Source organism: Vicia villosa, linkage group LG1 (genome assembly GCF_029867415.1).
Source record: "Vicia villosa cultivar HV-30 ecotype Madison, WI linkage group LG1, Vvil1.0, whole genome shotgun sequence".
Taxonomy (NCBI): Eukaryota; Viridiplantae; Streptophyta; class Magnoliopsida; order Fabales; family Fabaceae; genus Vicia; species Vicia villosa.
Genome location: NC_081180.1, coordinates 5,286,500 through 5,312,871, shown reverse-complemented (window position 1 = coordinate 5,312,871; position 26,372 = coordinate 5,286,500). Strand labels below are relative to the sequence as shown.

The following is a 26,372-nucleotide window of genomic DNA, read 5'->3' as shown; positions in this document are numbered from 1 at the left end:
ACTCACAACCTTAACCATCTCCTCCCGACTCAAAGTCTTACGGAAACTTGTCTTGCATTCCTGTTGTGATAGTACTCATCATAGTTGTCACTTCTACACATAAAAAACAAAGTAAAAACTAAAATAAAGAACACCTGGAATGCTCATTACTAAAGGTGATAATTTACTAGAAAATATAGTTAAATAACCCTAAACACTTAAAACTTAAGTGAATAATCAAACTATTTAAACGTTAAATATCTCACATGAAATGAGTTGTCAATAGGTAAATGGTGATGAAGGTTGCAAGTTAATCGAGACGATATTTGGTTTAAGGTACAAGTTGTGAAATATGGAGTTAAAGGTGGAAGAATCAAGGATGGAGGTAGTAGGGTGTATGGGTCGTGGAGGGAATTGTCTAGAGTTAGTGAAGGGAATGAGGTGAGTCGATGACAGTAGTTAGACCATAGTCACACAATTCACAACTCATTTCAGTACGTGGTACGAATTTGGGTACGCGATATACAACTCTTAAAAAATTAGGTACGCGAGGGGTATACATAGTCAGTACGCTATTTGGATACTGTAATACGGTGAACTGACTTTTTATTGATCGAAATGTCGCGGTTAAGCATGAGTCGCCACCGACTTTTATTTTATCCAAACAAATTCGGAAAGGCTAAAAGAAACAGAAAAAACCTTTTAAGAAATCTAAGTTCGGGGGGTAATTTATGCAAAGGGAAGGTGTAAGGCACCCTTTGCATCCATGGTTTTCCATGGGCTCTTAATTGCTTTGCTTGCTCGTTTGTTTAGAAAATGTAGATGAAAGAGATAGGGACTTTAGCTTGTGAATAAGCGTTGCCCTTTTGAAAAATTATGAGAAAGAATATAATAAAAAGGTTTGAGCATTGCAAGGCAATTAGGGGCAATTACCTTAAACTCAGATGATAGGTCTCTTTTTGCCTTTCAGAATGAAAGGGTCTATCCTTGCCATAAGAGGGCAGGAAGCCTTTCGTTTGGAGGTTGAAGGGTCATCGAAGCATCCTTTGCCATAAGACTATCCCATGCCATAGAAGGGCAGGTAGTCTAAGGCAAGGATCAGAATAAGCCATTTTCGTAGGCAGCCGGAAGATACCTCAGCCTTTCTTCGTAGGCAACTTCCGAGGGTCGAGGTCATTTTTGTGTATCGAAGGCAGCATCATTTAGGGTCGTGACCTTTTTATCGAGGCAACATGGCTGAGGTATCCTCGTATTCGAGGGACGTGGCTTATTCTGCAAAGAACACAAAGGCAACAGGCAACAGGCAACAAGGCAACAGGCAACAAGGCAACAGAGAGGTTACCCCAAAAGAGTGCGTGTGTGCAACAATCACGTGGTTAATTCAGTTATGTTATCTTGTAAATTAGTGACTCTAATCTAGTTTAAATTTGTACTCCCTAAATTACTAACCAAGCAGTATATAAAGCAATAAAGGGAAGGGGGAAAATGAAACCAGCGGAGGAGGGGGGAATTGTAACCAGCGGATCCCTTAATAGGGTTTGGCACAAGTAATAATGATAATAGGCATAAAATAAAAATAAGGTTTAGGGTTACCAACAACGTAGCTTTGGCATTCGACGAACCCTAAAAAAGAAAAGAATAGGCAGAAAACACGATGTGAGTGCATTATCAGGTTCGAGGGCAAACTTCATTGACCACAAAGAAAGTAGAATAATAAATTAAAAATAGAATAGAGAGAAGGTACTTAGCTTGGCATTTGCCTGACAGGATTGAGGGCAAGGTTTGCCTGAAGCATTGACTCCGAACATTGAGAACTGAAAGAAGAAACAACGAGGCGTGAGTGTATAGGCAGTTCATTGATATTTAAATTTAACCCTAATTTGATAAGAAAACAAAATGAAATAAAACGATTATTTAAACTAAATACGAAATAGTACTTAGCTTTCGAATTTGATCTGATATGGTTAGCGGTCGGAGGTTGCCTCGGAGGTAAACCCTGAAACAAGGGCAAAGGCAAAATAATGGATGGAATGAATGTATGCACAGTTCAGAAAATATAAGGGCAAACCCTAAAATCACAAAAGGAAACAAAATAGACTTTGAATAAATAAAATAAATAGGATACTTAGCTTTTGTGTTTTGACGTGGTGCGTAATCGGAAGGCACTTGAAAAGTAACCCTGAAAATGCATGGCAAAAGAATTCTCAGTGTAGAATAAATCCTGGTTCAAATTCAAATAGAATATAATGATAAATCGATTTAATTAATTATTGGTCTCGCGACCTAATTAATTAAATCGACATCAAAAAATTAAATCGAGAGTAAAAATAATTTTTATGCAATTTTTGGAATTAAATACTATATATATAAAATTTTGAAAATATTTAAATAATTAAATATAAATTAAAATTAGAAGAAATAAATATATAATTAAATAAATATGTAATTAAAATAAATCAAAATAACATATAAATATATAATTTAAAAAAATAAAATTAATATAAATAATATATAATAAATATAAAGAAAAAAAAAGTATATACAATTAATAAATAAATAGATAAATAGATAAATATATTATTGATATATATATATAAAAAAACTTTTATAATTCATTTATTATTATTAAGGTAAGAAAATATTAAAACAAACAATATATATATATATATATATATATATATATTAAAAACAAAAAATAAGGATTTATGCAATTAAAAGGAAAAAAATTTGAAAACTTAGCGTTATGATCTGGTGTGGCGCATCTATGGTGGTCCATGGTAGATGCGCAGATTTGGATACATTGGATTGATCTGGGATTGTAGTCAATGGCTGAGATAGTGAGGGAGTACGATACGCGCGTGCGTCTTAACGCACAGGAACGGCCTGGCTTTTGAAACCAAAACGCGCGCAGCCTCGACCAGTAGGGAGATGACACGCCACCCTTCTTCAACCTCTGTCCGTCGTCTTAGGTGTTCATACCTTTAGCGACGGTTCTTCCATCGTTGCCATAGCCCCTGCAAAATAGCGAATACCACCAAAACCACACAAAAACTTTTCGCGATCCCATGAAAAGGATCGTTTAGACCTTGCGAACACGTTAGCACTCATAGTTAAGCCTAATTTTACCTGAAATTTAAAACCCCAATTGGAACCTTGAAACCCTAATAATGGTATCCCTAGTAAACGTGCACAGAAATTCGATTAACCTTCCAGAAACAACAAACACATCACGTTGAACACGAATATACCAATAGAATTTCATTATGATGCATGATTTAATGGATTCGACTTAGAATAGGAATCGGTTTAAAACGACTTACAGCACTTGATTCTGGATGAATTGGGACTCGAAAGTGGTGGAGAATTGTTCAGTGATCTTCAGGGAACCTTTTAGAAGCAATAGCACTCCTTGAATCGGCCTGTGTTGCAACTTTGATCTTGAGATTTTCTTGCTTTTTTGAACTCGGGATTGATGGTTTTTGAGGCAAAATTTCTGAACCCTTGCATTTGGCTGGCTCATGTACTTATAGAGAAAGATTTTAGGGCAACAAAACTTGATCAAATCTTTTTTTAAATCAATCCATGGAAATTTGATTTGGAGCTTGATTGAGATATTTCTATTTATGGCCAAACTCAATATTTTTTCACCATTTAACTCTTGCACGAATTTTGTATCAATTAATGAATATTTTGACGATTAATGATGATTGAAATTTGAGAGAAAACCAAATCTTCCATTATTTTTATATTTTATATAATTAAATCATGATTTAAATGAATAAAAATCATAAATAATTAATAAAAATTATAAAAATAAGAAGTCCTTGTCTTTATCTCGTGGATGGGCTTATGATAAGTCTTGGATGAAAATAATATGGGCTCATTTGAAAATTTTGAAGTTTTGGACCTTTTTCTTTCACATTTTTTCCCAAAAATAGTCCAACTTTGACAAGGTGTATCTCCCTCAATTTTTGAGGTATGGAGGTGTTCTAGGACTTTTTAGAAACCTTGGAGAGTCCTCTAACCAATGTCTTTGGTCTCATATCAAAATCGTTTTCTATTCTTATTTTATGTCCTTTTGAAAAAGTGTCTTTTTGTTGGCTTTTGAAAAGGACCTATAATGTATGAAGCCATATCTCTTAAACCATTGACCTATGAGCTTCGATTCTTGGACCATTGGATAGAGGAATGAATTCCCTTTAAAATGAGCTTTTGTGGGAATTTTTCTGATGAAGTATGAATATTTGGTGAATTTTCAAAGTTTGGTTGACTTTTTCAGTTCATGCCCAAAATAGTAACTTTTGACTTTTGACTTTTCTGATCTTTCCTTGCATCATCATGATCAACCCTTGATCAAATGATGATTTTAGGGTTATGAGGATGTTGTTGACCAAATATCTTGAACTTTGACTGTACATTGACTTGAAATGACCATTTTGCCCTTGAGAGTCGACTATTGACCTAATCAAGGTTTGAGGGACTCAACTTGCTCTGATTGGCTTGAAACCTTGCATGGAGATTCTTTGGGATGTTTGTGACCCTATGGAACCACCTTGAGCCATTGATTCAGTGATTTTCTTTTGAGTGAACCAAACCCTAGTTCAGAGCCTTGTATAGGAGTGTATGTCTAGGAGCTTTATGTACTGATTTATATTGGAATGAAGAAAAAATGTATGGGCAAATTTTGGGCTATGACAGATACGCGGTACGTTTAAATATAATAATCTGTACGCTATAATTAAAATATTTTAATTTTTTAAGATGAAAATAATAGTTGAGTGTTAGAATAGTGAGAGATAACATGATAGTCAAACATATACAAAGACAATACCTCTGAGTCCCACATCGAATATGTCTTTAACTTTAAGAATTAATATATCTATAAATAAAAGACACAGCTTTCATGAATAATTCACCGAAGTCTACTTGCGTTTGTATACATGCTCATAGTGACTAAACGGTGATAGTTTAATTTTTTTTTATTTTATTTTGAGGTGTTTTGAGAGTTAGTGGGGCATGCCTACTGCAACAACATAACTCCAAAATGAATTAGGTTAATTTTTTTTACCTTGTAGCAGTGGTACGTTGGTTATTTTGTTTTGGCGAATTTTAGGAGAATTCAAGTGAATCGGTTCACAAAAGTACCACGAACTGGTTCGCTTGAACCAATTTGCGATTCTCTATATAACCTGGCGAATTATGTGACTGTGAGTTAGACAACCAATTCTCAAGATGGTCCTTTTGGCATGAGCTTTGGTTGAGGGGAGACATTATTAGATTCTGTCGTCTTTACGAGTTATCCATTGACATAAATATCGTTGTTGTAGAGATGAGTAGGTTGTGAGTCAATATGGTCTAGTTTGGAGATGGTGGATGAAGCTTTTCTCATGGGAGAAGGAGCAAGTGGAACATGGTCATTCTTTGTTGGATAACATTGTTTTGTGAAATAATCTTACTGACAATTTGGAGTGGACCTCTAATCATGACAATGACTATTCGATGGAACAATATGAATTGGACCTAAAATAACACGAGAAATCATTTAGAACAATATTACGTTGCTAAAAGTTTATATTTTCGCGTGAAAGCTGATCAACAATAAGATTCCTACAATGAAGAATTTGGTGAGACAAGAAATAATTTTGTTAAGCTTGAAAGGATGTTCATGTGGATGTAAAAAAGAGGATATCTCTCAACATCTTTTCATTGAGTGTGGTTTCTTTGGTCAAATTTGGAGTTGTATACAATAGCTCTGGAGAAAAAAATAAAATCATTCCAAGATTTTTAAATCTTCCCTACCACAAAGTATGAAATCATGATCAAACCAAGTCTAATGCTAGTCCTAACCCTGAGAACGTAAATAATTGAAACAAGGAATAAAGCTCCATGGAAAATACCAAATCCCACCCTAAGCGTCTAAATATTTTGTACCCCAAGCTAGATTCCCCTTATAAGTGACGAAAATGACTAGTTGATTCCAAATAGGAGTGATAGAAGACATATGCCATATTAGCCAGTTCCTCAATCATACATCATCTAAACAAATTATCCTTCATAGGGATCTTGTCTTGAAGAAACTTCTAAGAAAAGACCGCAACCTTAGAAGAAATCATACATTTCCAAACCAGGGGAGGAAACTATTAGAGACTTCACTCTGTGGTCGACTATCCAAAAGGACGAGGTAAGCCAACTTGACTGAGAACAAACTATGGCTCCACCTCCAAGAATTTGTCTCTTAGAAGAGAATATATGTCTTAGCAACTAAGGAAAGAGCACTCACAAACTCAAATTTCTAGAACATTTTGCCTCCATCTAAACTCTAAAACCCAATAACCATCCTCTCAAGAGCCCATATTATACACATAGTTGAAAACATATACCAGAAAAGGGAATTTCTTTTCCCACACTTCATACCTCTTCCATAACCAAAAACCCTTAAAAAAATTATTTTCAATCAACTTTTTGACTCCAAATCATTACTCTTGTGTTTTATTACATCAAACGGAGTAAAAGAAGCTATAATTTAAGATAAAGTTCATTCATTTTATACCTCATTGCTTGCATAATCTTGTTCATGAGCTAAAAAAATGAACATTGATTACGGAGATGCATCTCTGAATTCACATGTTATATGTTTCGGAGATGCATCTCTGAATTTTCCAATTAATATGATTTTTAACTGTTTTTTATTTAGGTTTTTATTAGATATGGTGCACCCGGATATGTATCCCAAAGCTGGTGTAAGTAATGATGTAAAACCGGATGAAGTGAAGGATGATGTTAAACTGGATGAGGTGAAGGATGATGTTAAACCAGGTGCTAGATCGGTTGATGTCGAGATAGATGTTGGTCAACAATTTAGAAATGAACAACTCTTTACTACTCGTTTACATATGCCTTAATGGGTCTACAATATTTAGACCAAGAAATAAGGGTTTGACATTGTAATCAAAAGGTCAGACAATAGTACTAATATAAGGAAAACATTTGTAACCATGAGATGCGAGAGAAGTGGCACATATGTTCCACCAATTCATAAGTTGAAATGTGATGACACGAGATCAAGAAAATGTGAGTGTCTTTTTAAATTGCATGGATACTATAAGGTGAATGATGCATGGAAATTTAATGTGATTTCTGGTTTACATAATCATGCCTTGCAAACCGAGTTAGCCTGTCATCCCATTGTATGTCGCCTGAAACCAAAGGAGAAGAAAATGGTTTCGAACATGTCTTTAATCAGCGTGGTGCCAAGAAAAATACTTCCAAAATTAAAACGGAAAAAACATGAAAGTGTTTCAAAAATCAAACAACTTTACAATGCGCATTATTGAAACAACATGGCCATAAGAGGCCCGAGATCTGAAATGCAACAACTTTTAAAGCTTTTGGATGATAACCACTATGTTTATATGTACAAAGTTTGTGATGATAAAGTCACTATTTGTGACATATTTTGGACTCATCCCGAAAGTATTAAGACTAACAAGTATAGACTTTTGCTTCTGGAAATTATTGGTGTTACTTCTACGGAGAAGAGTTTTCATTGGGATTTGCATTTTTGGAATCTGAAAAAGAGGTTAACGTTACACGGGCCTTAAAAATGTGCAAGACTTTGCTGAAGGACCAAGTGAACATGATGAATGTAATATTCCCCGATCGAGACACCACATTAATGAATTCGTTTGCAAAGGTGTTTCTTACACCGTATGCATTACTTTGTCGATATCACATAACAAAAAATGTGAGAAGTCGGCTCAAACCCATGGTAGGCACCAAAGAAATCAAGGGTGAAGACGGAAAAATGGTCAAACCTTGTGGTTGTTGGAAATTTAATGAATGCATGTGATGATTTATTAAATTCATCCACAGAAGACTAGTACGTTGCCTCTGTACTGCATTTTAGGAGTCTGTGTCAGATATCCAGATTTCCTAAAATACTTCAAGAGTAATATTCTAGACCAAGTGAAGGAGAAGATTGTTTGTGCTTGGACCAACCAGGTTAGACACCTTGGCAATACAACAACTAACAAAGTCGAATATGCATATTCGACACTGAAGATATGGTTGAGTGATAGTAAGGGTGATTTTTGTAGAGAGTGGGACGCCGTGAACCAATTGATTCAAAACCAACATAATGAAATAAAAACAAATTTTGGTCCGAGCTTTACTATGTTATAACACCGTTTCAAAGACAGCACCCACTATTCGCAGTTGGTTGGCAGTGTATCTCGGGCGGGATTGAATTTCATTTTTCACGAAGCGAAGCGAGCAGAGAAGACAGGTACAGATAGTTCAAAGTGTGGATGTACTTTTAGGAAGGTTTATGGTCTTCCTTATGCTTGTCTCATTTAAAAAAAGATAAAGCTTGATTCCCTAATATGTATGAATGAAGTCTACAGTCACTGGAAAAGGCTCCAGTTTGATGACATGGTGTGATTAAGGATGATAAAGTAGGTATAACTATCATGACTGAGTGGGAAATAATCCAAGATATATTTTCTAAAGTAGATGACATCGTGAAATTTCATATCAAAGAGTAGTTGGAAAATATTGTCTATCCAGAAACCACATATTTGAAACCTCCTTCGGAATCAGTTAAAACCAAAGATTCCCCAAAAAAGGTCAAAGCGACACAAAATAATAATTCAACGAAGCAGTCTCCTTCATACTTTGAACATGTTGATTGACATTTCCCGGATTCTCCAACTCTAAAATCTCAAAAAATTGTCTACAAGGATGCTCGAATTAGCAAACCATCTTCTTCACCGTCGATGCCAAAAATAATCTTCATTGAATAAATATCGGTGTTTATGCACAAACACATTGAGCGGATTGTAAATGTTAAGGAGGATGGTAATTGCGGTAATCGGGTAGTATCCGAGTTGCTCAGTAGTGGAGAGGAGTTCCACCTTCTTGTCTGCCAATAATTTTTGAAAGATTAGATGGTGCATAAGAAATTCTACACATTGTTATACGGAAAAAAAGAACATTTTGATGCAATTCATGATGCTCTTACTCGTTGTGCTAGCGGTCCCGCATCATTTTCAAAATGAATGCGCTTCCCTAAAATGGATCATTTATAGCAAGTGCATATTACACAGTGTGTATCGATCTGACAAGATATGGTTTCTTAGAGACATTTTTCACTCCAGAGTGGCCCATTCAAGATCCTTCTGGACACATCATGTGTATTGGGTGGCTTTCAAAATTGTTACATTTTGTTGAGGTTTATTTGAAAGCGGGTGTCCTATTCCAAGTACATTGTTGGAGTGGACGACACATTCCACAAAAAGAGGCAGAAATTTGGTCAGATCAATTTTTGTAAAGGATGGAAGAGTTCACCATATTGAACGAGCTTGAAAGAAAATCAAATAAGGAAAAGTCGAAGGAGGAACCTATCATAGACTTATGCAGTGATGCATCTTTTGATGCATTTTAGAGTGTAATCGATATACTTTGTAAATGTTTCGTCATCAATGTAATCTTGATACAATTTAATACATAAGTAATATATATTCAACAATGATGGTGTAAATGCCGATTGTTTATGTTTACAAATTTTATGGTTTAAAACATCTGTTTATGTTTACAAAGTTTATGGTTTGTTTTTGGTTCAAGGGTGATTCCGGATGTGCATATTTGGATAAATCCCATACTAATTAAAAAAACACAACAAGACACTTTTCGGAAATGCATATTCGAAAATACTTTTTTGGTAAAAAAATATGATTTATCCGGATATGCATCTCCGAAAAGTACCCTGTTGATAAGATAATGTTTCTAAGGTCCAAAGTGATCCAAGACTTATCTCATCCCATATTTTATACAAAACACACCACAATCAAAAAATAAATACATATCTTCACCTTGCATTTGTGTATTTCAATGGTGAGAAGCCGTCACTTTAATTTAGGGTCATCGATGACACACCTCTTGCCGCTCTAATACTTTCTTGGGAAATTTAGAAGATTGAAGAATTGTCAAGCTCGAGTATCGTTCACCCTCGTTTGACAGCGAAGGGGAGATACAATTCACCAGGTTCGAATAGAAGATGGATGAAGATTTAGAGGTTATGTGGAGTATTTTTCGCTGTAATGCAACAAAGGGTTCGATTGAAGTGAATATGAAGGTGGCAAGATCCGTCGAAAATATTATCAATATGTTGCAACGTCCTAAACTATCTGTTTATAACGATATGTAATGTTAAATTTATGTTAACAATTATTTATGTAATGTTTAGTGTTTTAATCTTAAATGTACATTACTGTTTCTCTTATATCATTATTTGGGACATATACAATTGGGTACTTAGTCTCTAATCTTAGACACAAATCTAACAATGGGTCTTAATAGTAATTTTGTTAAATACAATAAAACCCTAGTCAAAAATAGTCTTGCCCATGATTTTATAATTCCTCTGCATTCATTTTGTATGTTTGTTAGTGTAGCATTTCGTTTTGTATATTATTAGTGTTTCATCATTTTATAGATAAGCTCTAGTAGTACTCAATGTTCAATAAAAACTTGTAATAATTATTTATAGGTTTTTAAAGGATCTTTATTCCAAACAAGTGCCATTTAGTAAACCAAACATGAATGAGCTCAAACTGTAATTTTAACTACAATTCTAAAGCCTTCACTCCTTGTACATTCTCTTCAACTAGTTTTTCAATTAATTTGGAGTTTGAGTCCTCTCCAAAGATCACTGCAATCTCTTCTGGTGTCTTTCTTTTTATCAACTCATCTACTTTGCTCCATGTCAGCTTCTCCAGGCTCTCGATTTTCATGTAGCACGCACATGTTGTAAGATCAAGCAGCGTTTTAGGGTCAACTTCGACAAATTTATCATCCGATTCCATCCTATTCTTATAGAATCCATGTTGTTCATAATAGTTTACATGCTTCTGGCAGTATTCAACAATCATTGTCAACATTTTGCTATTCACTTTATCAACAGAAATGACATCAACGTAATCACCAACAGAAATGGTCTTAGTGATGTCCTCAAATCTCTTTGACATAAGCGCCACGCTATCGTCAGTTTCAAACACTTCCCCATCAGAGCTCATCAACTTGACTTTATTCGATAAAACATCTGATCCGCGCTTCCTTTCCCCTCCCTGCATTCGATAAAAATTTGAATGCAAATATAATGAATGGTTAGGACTCACAAGGCTGACCGCAACATGTTTCAATTACTAAGTTTCACCGAAATCACCTCAGCCTCTTGATTTGTTGAGCATTTGTAAAACTTTATGTAGAAATCCAACGCGTTAATAACAAAAGTTTGATCAATCATCTCTTCTGCAAGTTTCCGATCAATCTGGATACCAACAAGTTAAGATAAAAAAGAGTGTTCTTAGCATTTTTCTTACAGGAAAAATATCAACCGACTAATTTTAATTCAATAGAGAATACCATACCACAGAAAATATAGCATCCATTATTTCTTTATTCATCTTTTCATATACCTAAGACAATTAAAATGAAGTAAACCTAGTGTTAAAAAAAGGACGAAAAGGAAAATGCAAGATAAATAAATTAGAAAATTAACGATTCAACTAACCAGTTGGTTAAAACATAAGAAGTTGGTTTCTTCAAGAGAAGGGAGCGGAAATTTTTGAACGCCTGATCTGTCAATATATTGAAAAATAACTTTGAGGCGCCCGGTCATAACTTTGTAATTTGACCATCTTTTGAGCAGTTCTCTCAACAAAATGTCATCTTTCTTTTCTTGCAAAAATGGCAGAACCTATAAATAAAGAAAATTGTATGAATTTCAATCATGTTACGAAAGGATAGCCAACAATAACTTTGTTACTCACTTTTAATTCGATGTAGTCTTCGCATGTTTCGCGGTACTTGTCGTAGAATTCTCGGGCAAAGTTAAGAGATTGACCAGGCTGAGGCTTTTGGGTGCACATTGTGTACATGGTCCTGCATTACAAATTAACATCATCATAGTGAAACTAATGCAGAAATGATGAAAAGCATAACTCTTGAATACAGTTTCTTGATAGGTACGTATATAGGTTGATGAGTTCTTCGGTAGAGAAGTTAGGCTCCAATCCTTCTATAGATTTGTAGAGCCTGGTGATAGCTTTCTGAAAAGTCTCCCATCCTTCTTCAAAGGTTATGAAATTCTGATTGCTCATTGATGGATTTGATGAGATGGTTTCAATGGCAGGCCTAATATATGCCTGGTGGGAGTGGAGGGGAATATGTAACAACAGATGAACTTGGTCATTGAAAGTGTGATGAATTGGGAAGAGAAGACTATTCATTCTTAACAACCAATAATGACATGTTTAATTCAAAATATATCTTTCTTAATTAATAAAGAAAAAATAAAATCAATTTTTTTTCATAAAGTTCTTACTATTTTTTTTTTTTACAAAAATCTCATAAATTAAATATATATGTTCAAATCTTTCTACTAAAGTGGAAAATGAATCGAGTCAAATAAATTTGATTTAATTCAATTTGAATCGATGAATATCAACATATGGAAAATAATTAACCGAAGAGGGTGAGCTGTCACACCTAAGTCTTATCATCTATGAAGCACGAACTATAACACAGACACCGGGTGTTTTGAATATAATGATGTTCAAGAATTATGCTTTTTTCTAACATGGATGGTGTGGTTAATCTATTTTGTTTGTTTTCTAGCATTTAGTTGGTGGTAAGTGTATCTGGGATTATGGATTGTGATGTTACTTTTCATTACTTTTATTATCGCAAGTTTACTCAATCTTGACACTCCTTGTGTTTGGCTTGGTTTGTGTTAAATTATTATCTGAATTATTCTTCCGGTTAAATTGTAATGCAGGACCGTCTACGAATTGTGCAACCAAGAGTACACCGTATCTCGTCGTGACTATTCCCAAGAACTATATGACAAGTACAGGGAAACATGTGAGGAGTACATATCAAAAGTGAGTAACAATGTCATTTTGGCTATCATATCATATTCATCAACCATACTCTTAAGTGCTTAACTAAATTTGGAACTATATATTACATACTGTTACATGAAAGGTCAAGAACCAACAGTGTATGTATTACATGAACATGATTAAAATTAATGCAATTTTCTTGTTTTAAGGTTCTGCCATCTTTGCGAGAAAAGAATGGTGACATTTTGTTGACAGAACTACTCAGAAGATGGTCAAATTACAAAGTGATGACCGGAGACCTCTCATATATTTTTGACTATCTTAACCAGTATATTTGGAGACATGGGCTTGCTTCTCTTGAAGAGATCAACTTTTCATCCTTTAACCAAGGGGTTTGTGATCAGATTTCTTAGAAAAATTGCATCAATAATTTTCATAATTTATTTATCTTGCATTTTCCCTTTCCCCCATTTCTTTTAACTCTGGGTTTATTTTACTTTAACTATCTCAGGTATATGAAAAGATGAATACAGAAATAATGGATGCTATATTTTCTGTGGTATGGTATTCTCTATTTTCCATTTGTATATATTTCTCACTATAATCCAAAACATTCTTTTTACACTTGCATTGGGAAAAATGGTTTCACTATCTTCAATCCAAATTAGTCATTTGAATTGTTCATGTAATTATAACTCTTCTGTCTAAATTTCTTGATATCCAGATTGAACAGAAACTTGCAGGAGAGAAGATTGATCATACATTTGTTATTAGTACATTGGATTTCTACATAAAGTTTTACAAATGCACAAAAAAGGACAAGGCAGAGGTGATTTCGGTAAAACTTAGTTCATATTGGAGATAAACTTAAAATTGCATTTTATCGAAGGCTTATATAGGACTATTTCAGGCATTCTGTTATTTTTTGTATTCCAATTTTTAAGCAATGCATCCAATTTTTTAAACTAGACTGAGATGTTAGTAATAATTGCAGGGAGAAAAAATGAAGCGCAGCTCAGGCGCTTTGTCGAAGAAAATCAACTTGATGAGCTCTGATGGGACTGTGTTTGAAACTGACTATGGTGTGGCACTTATGTCAAAAAGATTTGAGGACATTACTGAGACTATTTCTGTTGGTGATGATGTTGATACCATTTCTGTTGATAAAGTGAATAGCAAAATGTTGACAATTATTGTTGAATACTGCAAGAAGCACAGAAGCTATTATGAACCAATGGAAGGGGATGCTAAATTTGTCGAAGTTGATCCTAGAATGCTGCTTGATCTTACAACATGTGCATGCTACATGAAAATCGAGAGCCTGGAGAAGCTGACATGGAGCAAAGTATCTGAGTTGATAAAAGGAAAGTCACCAGAGGAAATTGCTCAGATCTTTGGAGATGTAGATGACTTAAACTCCAAGTTATTAGAAGATAACATACAAAAAGTAGAGTCTTTGGAGATTTAGATGTTTAGTTTACTATTGAATTAGTACATTGGATCTAATCCAATTAGAGTTGACAGAATGTTTGTAAATAAATCCTTATGCAATCATAGAAGGCTTAAATGAGTAATTGATGGTTTACATCATAAGACATGGCATTCTTACTATATTTTGAGGTTGTTAGTGGTGTGGTTTATAGTCTTATATATATGAATACTTAATAGAGGTTATAAATAGAATCTTAAAAGCATCTTCAATCCAATAGAAACTTAGGCATAGGTGTTCTGTGTTCATTAGCCATTTTCATTAAATACTCTTTCTCTCTTTCACACGTGCAGGTCCCACAAGCATTTTTTATAATAAAAAAAATAATAATATTATGAGTTATGGGTAGAAAATACAAATTGTTCCATCCAAAGATGAAATTCACATATTATGTTTTATCCAATATCACTCATTCAAACATAACTTTAAATTAAATTTAAAGGCAACTAGAATAATATGTATAAGAGAAATACGACTAACTCTTAGGCTTTGTGGAGGAGAAAGGAGGGAAGAACTTTGGAAAATAGGTGGAATTTGATGAAAAGAATAAAAAGATGTTGGGAAGGAGGATTTTGGAGAGTTTGATTTTATTCATAACATCAAAAATTTCATAAAATAGAGAAACTCAAAAGTTGTATTGAAGGAGGGTTTTAGATGATTTTAGAGGGTTTACATAAATTTTTCAAATATCTTTTACGTTGGTATAGTATTCTGAAAATTAAAAAAATAGTAATGATAAGGACTCTTTTATCATTCTAAACTGAATCATTTTTTAAAAAAAAATGTCAAATATTTTCCTATATTATTTTAAAATTTTGTTTTCGGAAGCCTTCCCCTTTCCTTCAAACTCGCAAACAAAACCTTAGGTTGTAAACTATAATTGAATATCCTCATAGGTAAAAAAAACTCAAATAAAGGCTTCATAAAAAAATTTAAAAATAAAAAAAATCTGATAAAGTGAAAAGAGTTACCCATAAATAACACATCATACTACCAAACAAAAAAGAAAATGATAAGAACTCCGACAAGGTATGACAGACTAGACATTTAGATCTCAATCGAGCGAAACCACCATCATCAGAAAAGCTACCTTTAGAGATACCACCAAGAACTCACAACCACAAGGCGAGAGTTGTTTCCCCCTCTCAAAGCTCTGGCAGAAAGTATGATTCTCCAACCAAGCAGAGAAAGCACAAAAGTTTCATGCATGCCTACTAAGATACCATTTTTCAGCTAGGAATATATTTTTATCTTCCACATCCTTCACTCTGATCAAAGAGCCTACAAATTTCAACATCATTTTGGGATTTTTTAAATTGACCAAACCACTGAATGCCAAATCATAAGTAGGTCAACCCTCACCCTAGACCCACCTCATAACGATCTTGTTGTGAAATTTGTAAGGTTCAATTCACATCAAGAAATTTAATGTGTGAGGACAAAGAACAATATCAACCAAAATAAATGGCCTTCAGCAATAATAACCAAAAACATAAATATAACAGTAGAAAATAAGACGAGAAAGAAGAAATATATGTTTATCCAGTTCGATCAAAAGATCTTCGTCTAGAGGAGAGAGTAACTCTCCAATTCACTATACTCAAATTTTTTTTACAAGAGATTACAAATGAGTAACAAGAAAATAGCTTTCCCCTTCAGAGTTCTAAAAAACATATCCATATTATCTACCAAGTGTTTTCAAACATCTCCAACTCAATATATAAATCACTCAAATCCAAAGTATCAGGAAGTATTTCATAATTTACTTAAATAACTCCAAAGGTTTCTAAAAAAATATTGCATTTCTAAGTTATCCCTTGAAATTTCCAAGTTATCCCTTGCATTTCTAAAAAAAACAATTGGTCACATTATGCATCTTACTTTCTTCAATATAATAAACATAATGCATAATAATTTTGTATGTTGGTTATTTTCTTGTTTGAAGTAATGATGTGTAAAATGTATGTCGTTTTGGTACTATTTTTGTTTTAATGTAATGCATATTTTTGGTTCATAATAATTGTCAATTTAGTTTTAATGTATTGTTGTGATGTTTTTGATTCACAAAAATACAGGTTATGTTAATGAGAATTTGTACAATAGAAAAATATATATTAAAAAAACAAAATATTTTACCATAGTTGTTTCTGCCAACTGTGGAAATATGTAGAACGTTATCCAGTCTAAAAAAACACCAAAAATGGTGTTACTAAGTATCAAAACAATTACCTTTCACTTTTCACTACACTTGGTTCTAATCGTCGTGAAAAGTAGTGCGCTTTTCAATTTATTACGATGACCAGTAGCCCATGGTGGTAAGTAGCTCACTTACTACCACACTCTTCGTTACCACATACGATCACTCATGGATAAATGTTTCTTCTGACCATTGTGAAACATACTTTTTGTAGTAATGTCATTTTTAAGTTGTGTTATAATCAAAGACCTTCAAGTGAAGATGAAACATTTCATATGAAGCATGTTCAGTATACATCTGTTGTGGATAGTTTGATGTATACAATAATGTGTACAAGATCAGATATAACACATGTTGGTACAATTAGTAGATTTTTTTTTGTCAAATCCAGGTAGAGAATCTTGAAATGTAGTAAAGTGAGTTTTAAGGTATCTTCACGGTACTACTTGTATGAGGCTTTACTTTGTAGGATATAAGTCTTCTCTAGAGGGGTTCTTTAACTAAGATATGATTAGAGACATTGATTCTAGGATGTCCACTTCGGACTATATGATTAAATTTGCATGGGGAGTTGTGCCTTGACAGTCCATATTGCAAAAGTGTGTAACATTGTCTACTACAAAGGCAGAGTTCATTGTCATTACTGAAGCATGCAAAGAGTTATATGGTTGAAGTAATTTTTGTAGGAGTTTGAGTTTGTTAAAGACAAACTCGTGGTAGACTTTGATAGTCAAAGTGTTATTCATCTTGGTAAGAGTCTGACCTTTCATAATAGGTCCAAACACAATGATGTGAGGTATCATTTGATACATGATACTTTGAGTGCTAAGTTGTTAGAGTTAGCGAAAGTTCATAAAGATGATAATGGTTTTAATATGATGACTAAAGCGTTACTAAGAGAGAAGTTTGAAGCTTGTTGTGATATCGTGGATTTGACAATTTCCTCCACATAGTTGTGAGTTCGGAAATACCATAGTGGTTGGGTTGTCTTTTTCTGACAGTTTACAACACCTATGTCTACCTTTTGAATGTTTAGATCTTCAAAACGAAGTATGAGCGGAGAGATATTGCCTTCGCACTTAAGCTGCAATTTTGGATATTTTCCAGTTTTTAATATTTTATTTGTAAGTTAGTTTGCTTTAAAGTTTGTTTGTTGTTAGCACTAATTTGTATATCACATTAAGACTCTCTTATGTTTTTATTTGGTTATAACAAAAATATTTCTTTATTATGGACGACATGTGATTTTTCACTCTCCTATTGATGGTTTCCACGTTAAAACAATTTCTAATCTCTACCGTCGATTTTAATCTAAGGTGAGTTTTATCATTTTCATTTTCATATGGATCAAAATTGAAAAAGGACTAAACAAAAAAAAATTGAAAAAGGAAACTTGAGTAACACGGTTTTTGTTTTTGGAAACAAAGAGAACCAAATCAAGTATAGGTTTTCACCTTTACCCTTCGAAAACCGTTTCTCGTTAGGGTTTTCTGCTCTCTCCAATTCCACGCAGTTTCCAACTCTGGTTCAACTTCCAAAGCTCCTCAATGAGTACCCCAAAGTTTATCAGCTTAGAAGAAGGATGCGATTATTTGCAGGAGGGTATCACCAAGCTCCTCAACATTCTTGAAGGTTTACCTGAACCTAATTTCACCCCTGAGCACCACATCATGCTCTATACGTACGTATAAATCCCTTGGAATAACAATGTCATTTTGTTTTTGTTGTTTTCTTTTTCTGTCACTGGTAGTGTTTCTTGAATTAGGGTTTTGGATTGGTTTTCAGTGATTATTAGGTTTTTGTTATTTTTTGTTCTTGGTGGATTTGAACCAGTTTTTGGCGCTCTTTGTTCATGGGTTCGTGCTGTTAATTAATTTTGCCATATCGAAGATCAAATATGAAAAAAATTGATTTTGAGTGAATTTATTTTAGTTAAAGATGAGTTGAATGAAAAGTGATTTATGTTTGGATAACTTTATGTAAAATTGAGTTTAACGGTACATTTCAATGTAAAAATCACATTTAAACTCAAAAGCTACAAATTCTAGTTTCAAGTTAGAAGAACTAAACACTTCAAAATCATTCCAAAATCAATTCTACTGTTTTTGGCTCTTTCAAAAGTTAAACAAAACATACACTAAATATTAATCTATTTTAGTTTTTCCACTTATTTTATAATGCAGAACTGTCTACAATATGTGCCGCCAAAGGGCTCCTCAGGACTATGCCCGAAAACTATATGACATGTACAAGGAAACATGTGAAGAATACATTATATCAAAAGTGAGTAACATTTTCATTTGGTTATAATATCATATTCAACGTCAGCCTTTATTTTTCGTCCTCCATAACTTTATAAGCTCTCTGTAAACTTGTAAACTGCTATGACCATAAAACTTTGAGTAAACAAATGCAATCACATGTGTACGTGTCCTATCTGGTGTTTGACAATAGGCACGCCTTCAATATGAAGTATTAGTGCTACATAGGTAACTTGCATTGTGAATCTAAATCATTTGATCTGCCAAAAAATTCACTTTCACATACGATTTTATATTGTTTTAAAGTGGGTATCTAGACCTGTTTATGAATTGTGTACAACAAACGAAATTGAAAAGCTACTATGTGTCCAATATTATTATACTTTGAAGAATAATTCCACTTTAAGTCTAATTTCTAATACTAAACCTTAGATGTTTGCTTACAAAAATGTATTAGAATTAATACAATTTTTCTTATTAATAGGTTCTTCCATCTATGCGAGAAAAGAAAGATGACCTTTTGTTAAGGGAACTGCTCAGAAGATGGTCAAATTACATAGCTATGACCAGGCGCCTCTCTAAATTTTTTTGCCCACTTGAAAAACTTGATATTCCAAGATTAAAACTTCCTTCTCTTGAAGAAACCAGCTTCTTATCCTTTTATCATCTGGTTGGTACTTATAAATTTGCAGTTACGAAAAGTTGCAGCAATGATTTACTATTACAATTTATTTTTCATTTCCCCTTTTTAACCATGAGTTTACTTCATTTTAATTGTCTCAGGTATATGAAGGAATGAATAAAGAAATAATGAATGCTGTATTTGCTATGGTATTATCTAATTCCCATTCCTACATGTTTGTTACTTATAAATTTATAAGCAGCTAATGCATTTCTTAGTTCAGTTTTATAACAGATATAAATATAATTGTTTTTAGAAACGGAGTACAAGGGCTACTCCAAATGAAATAAAGTGTATAACACATTAGAAACAACATAAACTAAAAGGCACTTGGGCCAATGGCCCATATCCTACCCCCTATAGATACAAATTATTCATTTCTTCTAACCTTTATTATATGCTTTTGAATTTTGCATGTAATAATTTTTTTTTTGTCTTCGTTTCTTGGTATTCAGGTTGATCGGAAACGGGCAGGAGAGCATATTGATCAAACATTTGCTCTTAAGACATTGGATTTATACTTAGAGATAAAGGAATGTACAAGAAAAGTCAAGGAAAAGGTTATTTCAGTAAAATTTAGTTCTTAATTGAAGATAACTTTAAAATTGCATTTTCTAGCACAAGTTCCTTTTCAAACATGTTTTGGTCGCCCTTGTCTGTCTTTAGGAAAATAATATTCATGTCGAATTCTGGAAATTTTTTACGCTTTCATAACAATTATATATTACTCTAGTGTAATGTTGGTTTCGCGTACAGAAAATAATGTATCCAATTAAAAAAAAAAAAAACTAGACTAAGATATTATTAGTAATTGCAGGAAGAGAAAATGATGCATCGCAGTCCAGATGCTTTATCAAAGAAAATTAACTTGGTAAGCTCTGACGGGGTTGTGTTTGAAGTTGATTTTGGTGTGGCACTTATGTCAGAAAGATTTGAGGAAATTATAGAGACGACTCCTGTTGGTGACGTTGATACCGTTTCTGTTCATGAAGTGAGTAGCAAAATGTTGACAACGGTTATTGAATACTGCAAGAAGCACAACACCAGGCAGAAGTATGTTAATAATTTCAAGGACTGGGATGCTAAATTTATCGATGTTGACACTAAAACTCTGCTTGATCTTCAAACATATGCAAGCTACTTAAAAATCGATAGTCTGCGCATGCTGACATGGGATAAAAAATTTGACTTGATAAAAGGCATGACACGTGAGGAAATGGCCGAGTTCTATGCAGCTCAAGAAGAACTATTAGTGTCTTCAGATTTAGAAACATACTATTAACAGTCTAGGTAAATGCAAAGTTCTTACTTTTCTTATATGATCCTGTTTTGGATGAACTCGATTATCGTACCAAAGTTTAATTGATGCATATCATTAGAGATATAAGATGTTAATTACTAGTTAGTTAGTGCCTATAAATAGGTTTAAGGTAGTTAACTTGTAACCAAAGGTAGTAACAGTTAACGTTTTTCATGTTTTGTAGTTTGACTCATGTTAACATTAATGATATCTGTTAATCTTCTTTGAAATCTACTATCTAGTGTCTGTTGCTAAATCTTTGAAATCAACTATTTAGTGTCTGTTGCTAAATCTTTGAAATCAACTATCTAGTGTCTGTTGCTAAATCTTGTTGTTTTTCTTACATTTGAAAAAGAAATTACTTATTTGAAGTAACTTGCATCCACTTACCTTTTTCCTTGAAGCAAAATCTTAAATAGTCATGAATATTTTCAATATTTAATATTTTTATAGAAAATTGACTTATAGTTGAAGATAAAATCTGTCACTAGATGTTAAATGTGCATAGGTAAAAATGTAGATTACCTTCATCAATATATTTTTGACTTCTACTTGCAATCATATTTTTAAGATAAAACTAAATAAATATAATTACGATATTTGACTTTGATCATCACTTGCATTCCCCGCTTCAATCTAGATAAATCCAAAAAATTCTCCCAACTTTTAAATGTGCTCAACCTGTCTCTCATCTCATATTTTTCAATCAAATTAAACCGATAACACAATCAATATACGATAGCATTTTATCATAATTTCGCAAAATTTCTCTCATCTCATATTTTTCAATCAAATTAAACCGATAACACAATCAATATACGATAGCATTTTATCATAATTTCGCAAAATTTTTAACAAAGTCAATCAAAGTCAGGTTGTAATGGAGCTTATGGTAAGGTAGAATATTTTTGGAATAATAGACTTAAACTTTAGATTTAAGTGTCTAGTTTTTCTTATGTTACCATGTTTCTTTTTAGGGTTAAATATGTTTTTGGTCTCTACAAATATCTCAATTTTGGCTTTTAGTCCCTATAAAAAATAATTTTATAAGGACTAAAAGACAATATTTTTTTATAGGGATTAAAAGTCATTTTGGATAATTTTATAGGGACTAAAAATATATTTAACCCTTCTTTTTATAACCATATTTTCCTGATCAATCAGTACTAAAGAATATAATTTATTGGTCTTTTTCATTCATTTTTTTTTTGAATAAGTCATTTTAACTTCTTTATTTCCTATATCTATATTTTTTCTCTTTATATTAACCATTTTTTCTGGTACCCTAACCCCAAACTTAAACTTTGCTAACTTTTAAGAGCAATGTCTAACTTATTCTTTTGCATCAAAAACTAAGTTTTAAAGAAAGTGGAAAGATTAATATTTCAAGTCAAATGGACTACATATGAGGCTATATCACCAGATAAAGGGCTTAAGTTCAATGGGTTTAAACAGCCAATATAAACATTTCATACAGGTTGGCTTGACAAGGTTCAGAGTTTTCACATACAAGTGTCTTAGTGTGTAATTATCAGACCATTAGACTAAATCAAAAAGAATGCAAATTCTAGAAAATAACAATTGTATGGATACTCTCATAAAAAAAATAAACAATGGAACTTTTTGCTGAAATCTTACTTTTTGAGGTATCTATAGATCAAGTACAATTCAATTGGTTATCCCTTTTCTTCATTACTCTATGTATATTTGAAACTGATGTAATGATCAATTATTTTCTTTCATTCTTTTGGTGACTTGTTTCATATTACTTTTTAAATTTTCACTGGTAAGGTGGCATATCATTAACTGAAAGAAGCAACAACCACAAACTCATTCATTAGTAAAGCAGATAAAGTAGTTTAAAAGGGAAGACATTTATTAGGCTAACTAATACTCTTGATCAAATGGAATTACAAAAAAGGAAATAAACTAAAAATAAAAATGAGATTTTTTTTGTTGAACTCCTAAATCACATGTTGTTAGGGTGCATGTAATCGCGCACTTGCTCCATAGTATCCTCAAAAGCCTGACTTTGTCTAACCCGTGTTGTTTTCATCGGTCTCTCTTTTAAGCCAATACTTAATCTTGTTCTCTAAAGTATGCTTTAATGTCTTCCTGAGTCAAGAATCGCTCTCTCAAATTCAAATGAGGCATATGATCTCTATGCTCATTAAAGAATTCTTGAAAGTTTGTCAAAGAATTCTTAACATGGTATCCAGAGCCTCGTTTAAGATCCGGTGGGCCACCTTCTATGATTTCCGCTATCGGGTCACCCACCATTTATTTCCACGTTCCACTTGTCTAGTCCTGGGCGTGAGGGGGTGTGTAAAGAGTCTCACATCAGACAATATATAGCCTGAACATGTCTTTATAAGTGGGGGCAATCGTCACCCTACTAGCCGGTTTTGTAGGGTTGAGTTAGGCCTAACCACTCTTCTTAACAAAGTTTGGTCTCAATCGTGATGTTTCAACATACAAGCTAGGCGAAATATCAGTGGCCTAACTTTCCATCCTAAGAGGGTTCTCTTAAAGTCTTTGCAAACTATCAAGAGCTTGTTGTTGATGAGGATGTGCTTATTCTTGTTGGATGATAAAATTGATCTTGACCTTCATCTTGTGCTTCAGCTTGCCCACCTCCTTCAACAGGACCTTCTGGTATCCTTATGTTATTAGACACCCATTATTTATAGGCTCATGGTTCAAAATAGCCATTAGGAACATAACTCTCTTCACTTTGAACTCTGAACTAATAGAAGCTGCCTTTAGAGTTTGAACAAAAATTGAGACAAATTCTTTTGGAATTGGGCGCATTTGTGCTGTGATGAGCCTTAGTGGAACACCCTGCATAATAACTCATTCTGCTCCTGGTCAAAAAAAAACTATTAATCATAGTTTTATTTCAAATTCTACATAGACCCGAGGGACGCAAATCAAGTTAAGTGTTAATGGCATTGGGAATATAATCTATATGATGTGAAATATTGTCTTTCGTGATTAAAGGCGTTAGCATAAAATTCGAAGCCAAATTGATTTGCTGGCCTCTTGAATCAAATTGTTGAGCTTTATCCAGCGTCTCTCTTAAACTTTGAATCCCTTCGATTGAAAAGATCAAATACTCTCTCGGAAACTACCTTGTAATTCTTCACTTTGAGTTTGTTGTAGTGCAGCTGAGGAAGATAAATCAGATACATACACGACTTCACTTTAGGGTAATTTCAACTAAAACACAAAGAAAATTGGAGTGTGCACAACTTTAAAATTATAATATATTTATTGCATGCGGGTCAATAATGATAGTGAGCAAGCGAGTCCAACTGTAGTCAGTGTGAGTTAAGAAAAAAAGTCTCACAAAAAAGTCAGTGTGAGTTAAGAACATTGAAAAGTTTAGAGTCAGAGAATCCACACACCTATCATCTTAAAGTTTTGAGTGGGTGTGTGGTGTGACTCTTACAAAAGTTTGTTGTTCATAAAGAAAGACTCCAACTTAAATGCTCCATCGTGTTGATTCTAAATTGATGACCCAATAGTAATATCATGAGCCTTTGGTTTTGATAGTGGTATCATGAGCCTTTGAGATCAACACAGTGGAGCATTTACCTAGCAGTCTTTCTTTATGAACACCCTCAAATTTATGACCCAACATTTATCTTATTTATATCATATTTGTTCTTAAACAATTTTATATCATATTTGTTCATGAAAATATAATATATCATTAATATACTGTTATTAATAATTCAGCAATTGTTAATAGTGATGAAATTAAAATAATTAACAAGTAACAATAATATGTTTTAGAGACAAATTAAACTATAGGTAGAGTTTAAATATTTTATTGAATTCTTAATTACATGCAAGAATATAGAGAAATTGTCTCGTCACCTCCAAAATATAAACTGGCACCTTACATAAGTAATGCTTTTATTTTTATTGTTATATGTCCTTACATAATAATTTTAAAATTTTAGAAAGTACCGTTAAGTATCAAATTTTTTTACAAAGGATGAAGAAATATTAGATATTGCAAAAAAAAAATATGGAATATTCTGAGATTATTTTAAGAAATACAAAAAATTAATGTCCGATAAAAAATATTGTTTTCTGGTAATTGTATGAATAAATACCAATTTTTTAATATTTCCGGTTCATGTATACCAAATGCTTTAAAACATCTGGTAACCTATAATGCATATCGGAATTTTTAAAAAATTTAATATATATAAAAAATTTTGAATATTTAAAAAAATTCAATGAACAGTGATGAGTTTTGAAACATCCTTAAGTTTTTGACATTTTTAACAAAATACTTAGATAATTAACTCGAGAAAATATATACATATAATGCAAAATGTGCTACAATAACAATACAGAATAAATTATGTTGACGGTTGACTTTCAATTGATTTTATACATGATCTCTTCAAAGTTTGACTTTCATGCGAGTCCTCAACATACTCCCTTTGTGAAGGATCACGATGTTCATCACTCTATTGACCCTTTTTACTCTTTTTAATTATGCTATTTGGCTTGTACTTCACTGATGGTGGACACATGAAAGTTGTGGATGTGTTAGTTCCTGAAAATAAATTTCATCACCCTTTAGCCAACAATATTCAATATATTGAAATACCTCTTCAACTCTTCATACTCTTTTTAAATCCAACTGTGTTCAACTATCTTCTTCGGTGACTTGATGCTCCTCAGTGTATAATTTCTTCCAAAACACACGAATCGATTCTAATGGAACATGCTCACCTAGTATTTGAAGACTAGAAAATTGACATGCACAAGGTAACCCACGCACTCTTCTAATGAAGCAACCACATGCATCTTTGTCAAGACCAATGAATTTTACCTTTTCCAGCTCCTTTACAGCGTGTTGTATTCACTGTCTTGAAACAAAGTCGTGCAATCAGGAGAAAATGAAGTGTTTTACCGATGTTCAATATTGGTCATATCTTTTGAAATGATACTCAAATTGAACATAGTTGCATCTTTAACATGGTGTTCACAACATCCCAACTTCTGCATAAGTCTCACCGACAGATAGTTTGCATGTTTTTTAGTCTCCAGTGAGAAGACTCGCCCTAAAAAACATAAATAAAAAGGGTCTCATTATTTGATAATTAGTAATGTAATCTATTCAAAATCATATCGATGTACCTTTTCATTGTCGTGTTCCCTAAATGAGTGACTCTATTAGTCCATGTTGTTAGTTCCATGGTTTTTGTATTGGCATAATTTTGCTAAGACATGGTTCTTATTTAATGTTGAACAAGATGTTGTAACATCCTCTTCTGCTGTCATAACAAGTTTTGTTGTTATGTGTGTGGACAGATGTTCAGTCAGATGTTGTGACATTTTACACCAGAACATCCTCACAGTTCAGACTGTTTTTAAACCTTAAAAGATTTGTTTCAAATTATCAGAAGATTTGACGTACGTTTGAAGATTTAATTCTCAAACGATTTAATTCAGGTTTGGAGATTTGATTTTTTTTTGAAGATTTGTTTCAAGTCAGAAATATCTGAAGATTTTGTTCTCAAAATATAATATCATAAC

General features: G+C 33.0%; 2 protein-coding genes and 1 pseudogene across 2 annotated transcripts; 2 read left to right on the top strand and 1 right to left on the bottom strand.

The window, feature by feature from the left end:
• Positions 1–10,601: 10,601 nt before the first annotated feature.
• Positions 10,602–12,266, bottom strand: LOC131652944 (cullin-1-like; annotated as a pseudogene).
• A 419-nt stretch (positions 12,267–12,685) lies between these two features.
• Positions 12,686–14,454, top strand: LOC131652154 (uncharacterized). Its single transcript, XM_058922270.1, has 6 exons — positions 12,686–12,726; positions 12,815–12,920; positions 13,091–13,273; positions 13,393–13,440; positions 13,606–13,710; positions 13,876–14,454. Exons 1-6 carry the CDS (start codon positions 12,686–12,688, stop codon positions 14,347–14,349), a joined length of 957 nt encoding a protein of 318 aa, XP_058778253.1. The 3' UTR covers positions 14,350–14,454.
• Positions 14,455–17,975: 3,521 nt separating this feature from the next.
• On the top strand, positions 17,976–20,991 carry LOC131600041 (cullin-1-like). Its single transcript, XM_058872277.1, has 6 exons — positions 17,976–18,248; positions 18,751–18,850; positions 19,313–19,498; positions 19,612–19,659; positions 19,966–20,070; positions 20,328–20,991. Exons 1-6 carry the CDS (start codon positions 18,115–18,117, stop codon positions 20,790–20,792), a joined length of 1,038 nt encoding a protein of 345 aa, XP_058728260.1. The 5' UTR covers positions 17,976–18,114; the 3' UTR covers positions 20,793–20,991.
• The last annotated feature ends 5,381 nt before the right edge of the window (positions 20,992–26,372 follow it).